The following is a 2,659-nucleotide window of genomic DNA, read 5'->3' on the forward strand; positions in this document are numbered from 1 at the left end:
AAAGCTCCCATCGGGGGCCTCATGCCCAAGAACAATCATTGCCCATCCGGCCAAGGCCAAGAAATAAAAAGCTTCTTCAGTTACTTCTTCAATTAACATTACAAATAATCCTCAGGAGCACATATTTGCTTCTTGAAATGAAATAAGCAGCTCAGAATGCTCCCATTAATTTTATATTCATCCCCTCTCCTCGAATGTAAAATCTCTGGTAAGACCATCACCATAAAGTCCAAGCCTCCTTATGATTCCTATAGCTGTTTCAGCTGGTGTGTAAGAAAGCCCTAATACAGTGGAAAGCTTCTCACTAAGATGACATAGCAAATGTTCCCTCTGTTACTCCGCATCATTCATCATAAATTACGTGTCCCTAGTACACCTTGTCTTCCCGCATCTGTTCATTCTGTTTCTTCAAAATCGAATGATTTCCTTCATTCCATGGTGTTATCGGTCGTCTACAACAAAAACATGCACCCTGTTTTTTACTTCAATCCAACTAGATCCAGGATCCTTTTTCAATCTCCTGGCTTTCAACAATCTTCTCACCTTTGCTACATCTTCCCACCTGCCACACGCAGCATAGATATTTGACAGCAACACATAAGTTTGGACCTTTTGTGGTTCTGACACGAAAAGGTAATCTGCAATTTGTTCCCCCAGCTCAAGATTGCCATGGATTCTACAGGCACTAAGAAATGTCTGCCAAATCAATGCATCAGGTTCAAAGATCATGTCCCTTATAAAGCGTTTTGCCTCATCCAAGAACCCAGCACGGCCTAAGAGGTCAACCATGCAAATATAGTGCTCCATTTCAGGTGTGACACCATACTCTCTGCTCATGGATACAAAGAATTGACGACCTCTATCCACTAGCCCTGCATTGCTGCAAGCAGAGAGAACTCCAACAAAGGTGATGTGGTCTGGTTTCAAACCTATACTTCGCATTTGTTCAAAAAGTTGAAGGGCTTCCTTACCGAGCCCATGCTGAGCATATCCCACTATCATAGCAGTCCAAGAGATCACATTCCTTGCACCCATTTTGTTAAAAACTCTCTGAGCATCCTCTATGCTGCCGCATTTAGCATACATGTCGATAAGAGTACTCCCCACACAGACATCGGACTCATAGCCGCTTTTCAGTACACTACAATGAACCTGCTTGCCTTGTTCTAAAGCTGTCAAGCATGTGCATGCGCCAATAATGCTTGGGAAGGTAAATTGGTTGGGCTTCATGCCCGCCTGTTGCATTAGGCAAAAAGTTTTCAGAGCCAGTTCACCCTCCCAATTCCGAGCATATCCAGTGACCATTGCAGTCCATAAAACCAAGTCCCGCTCAGGAATTCTCTGAAATGCTTTGCTTGCATCCTCTGTGCTTCTACATTTCGCATACATGTCAACAACAGCACTCCCCACGTGAACATCAACCTCAAATCCATTTTTTATTATGTGTGCATGAATTTGCTTGCCCTGTTCCAAGTTTTCTGCATGGGTACATGCACCAAGTATACTGGCAAATGTGACTTGGTTTGGACTAATACCTGCTTGTTGGAATTTATTAAAAAGTGCCAAGGCCTCCAGGGCATGTTCATTTTGAGCATATCCTGTGATCATGGCAGTCCATGTTACCAAATTTCGATTAGGCAGTTTGTCAAACACTTTATGTGCATCTCCTACACACCTACACTTGGCATACATATCCACAAGGGCGCTTCCTACCCATACATCTGATTCGAACCCATTTTTTAGGATAAGAACATGCACCTGTTTGCCGAATTGAAGTGACAACAGACGGGTACATGCAGCAAGCGAACTAGAATATGTGTAAGCATCCGGCCTCATTCCTGTCCACTGCATTCGGCAAAAGAGTTTGAAAGCCTCCTTCCCATTCTCGTCTCGGGCATATCCTGTGATCATTGTAGTCCATGAAACCACATTTCTTTCAGACATTCCGTCAAACACTTGACGTGCACAATCTATACTTCCACATCTATCATACATATCAACAAGTGCAGTTTCTATAAATACACCTAATTGAGATCCAGTTTTAATTATGAAAGAATGTACTTGCCTGCCCGTCTCCAGATCTGCTAAACAAGCACACGCCTTAAGAACAACAACCCAAGTGAACTTATCTGGCGCTATGCTCTCCCTCTGCATTTGGATAAACAGTTTCAGAGCATCCGCACCATAGCTTTGTTGTGCATATCCTGAAATCAAGGCAGTCCAAGACACAGAATCTCGTTGAAGCATTTTGTCGAACACTTCGCGTGCAAACTTCAAATTCCCACATTTGGCATACATTGTGACTAAATTATTACTCACGAAAATGTCTGGTTCGAATCCGCATTTGGTTATGTGATCATGGACTTTCCGACCCTCGTCCAGTAGTTTCATATCGGCACAACCCCGCAGAAGAGAGGCATAAATTCTCGAACCCGCTCGAAGGCCTCGGTGTTCTAACCGATGGAGTGTTTCCACGGCTTCCTTCAAATACCCATCATGACACAGAGCTAATACCTCCTCACAAATTTTCCCGACGATCGACACAGCAGTTGAAGAGTTTCGATTCCCAATATGCCGAATTGTTTTCCACACCCGGAATCTAGCAGCGACCGTGTTATGGTAGATAGGGGATAAATATTTCATCGCAAGGATCATACAC

The 2,659-nt window shown here is 43.6% G+C and overlaps 1 protein-coding gene across 1 annotated transcript; it reads right to left on the reverse strand.

Moving 5' to 3' along the window:
- Nucleotides 1-290: 290 nt before the first annotated feature.
- LOC149181218 (pentatricopeptide repeat-containing protein At4g33170-like) lies at nt 291-2,203 on the reverse strand. Its single transcript, XM_089416499.1, has 3 exons — nt 2,066-2,203; nt 1,759-1,901; nt 291-1,598 (listed from the first exon to the last, which is right to left on the reverse strand). The coding sequence occupies exons 2-3, from the start codon at nt 1,793-1,795 to the stop codon at nt 442-444; spliced, it is 1,194 nt and encodes a 397-aa protein (XP_089272625.1). The 5' UTR covers nt 1,796-1,901; nt 2,066-2,203; the 3' UTR covers nt 291-441.
- Between the last annotated feature and the right edge of the window lie 456 nt (nt 2,204-2,659).

Source organism: Pinus tabuliformis, chromosome 3_2, assembly GCF_031772625.1.
Source record: "Pinus tabuliformis cultivar Carrire ecotype Pingquan chromosome 3_2, CPIR1, whole genome shotgun sequence".
Classification (NCBI taxonomy): Eukaryota; Viridiplantae; Streptophyta; class Pinopsida; order Pinales; family Pinaceae; genus Pinus; species Pinus tabuliformis.

Coding starts and splice junctions, on each gene's coding strand:
- LOC149181218 (XM_089416499.1), bottom strand. CDS start 1,795: ATGTACCCGTCTGTTGTCACTTCAATTCGGCAAACAG. Junction 1,599..1,758: donor CACTTCAATTCGGCAAACAG/GTGCATGTTCTT, acceptor CCATGATCACAG/GATATGCTCAAAATGAACAT.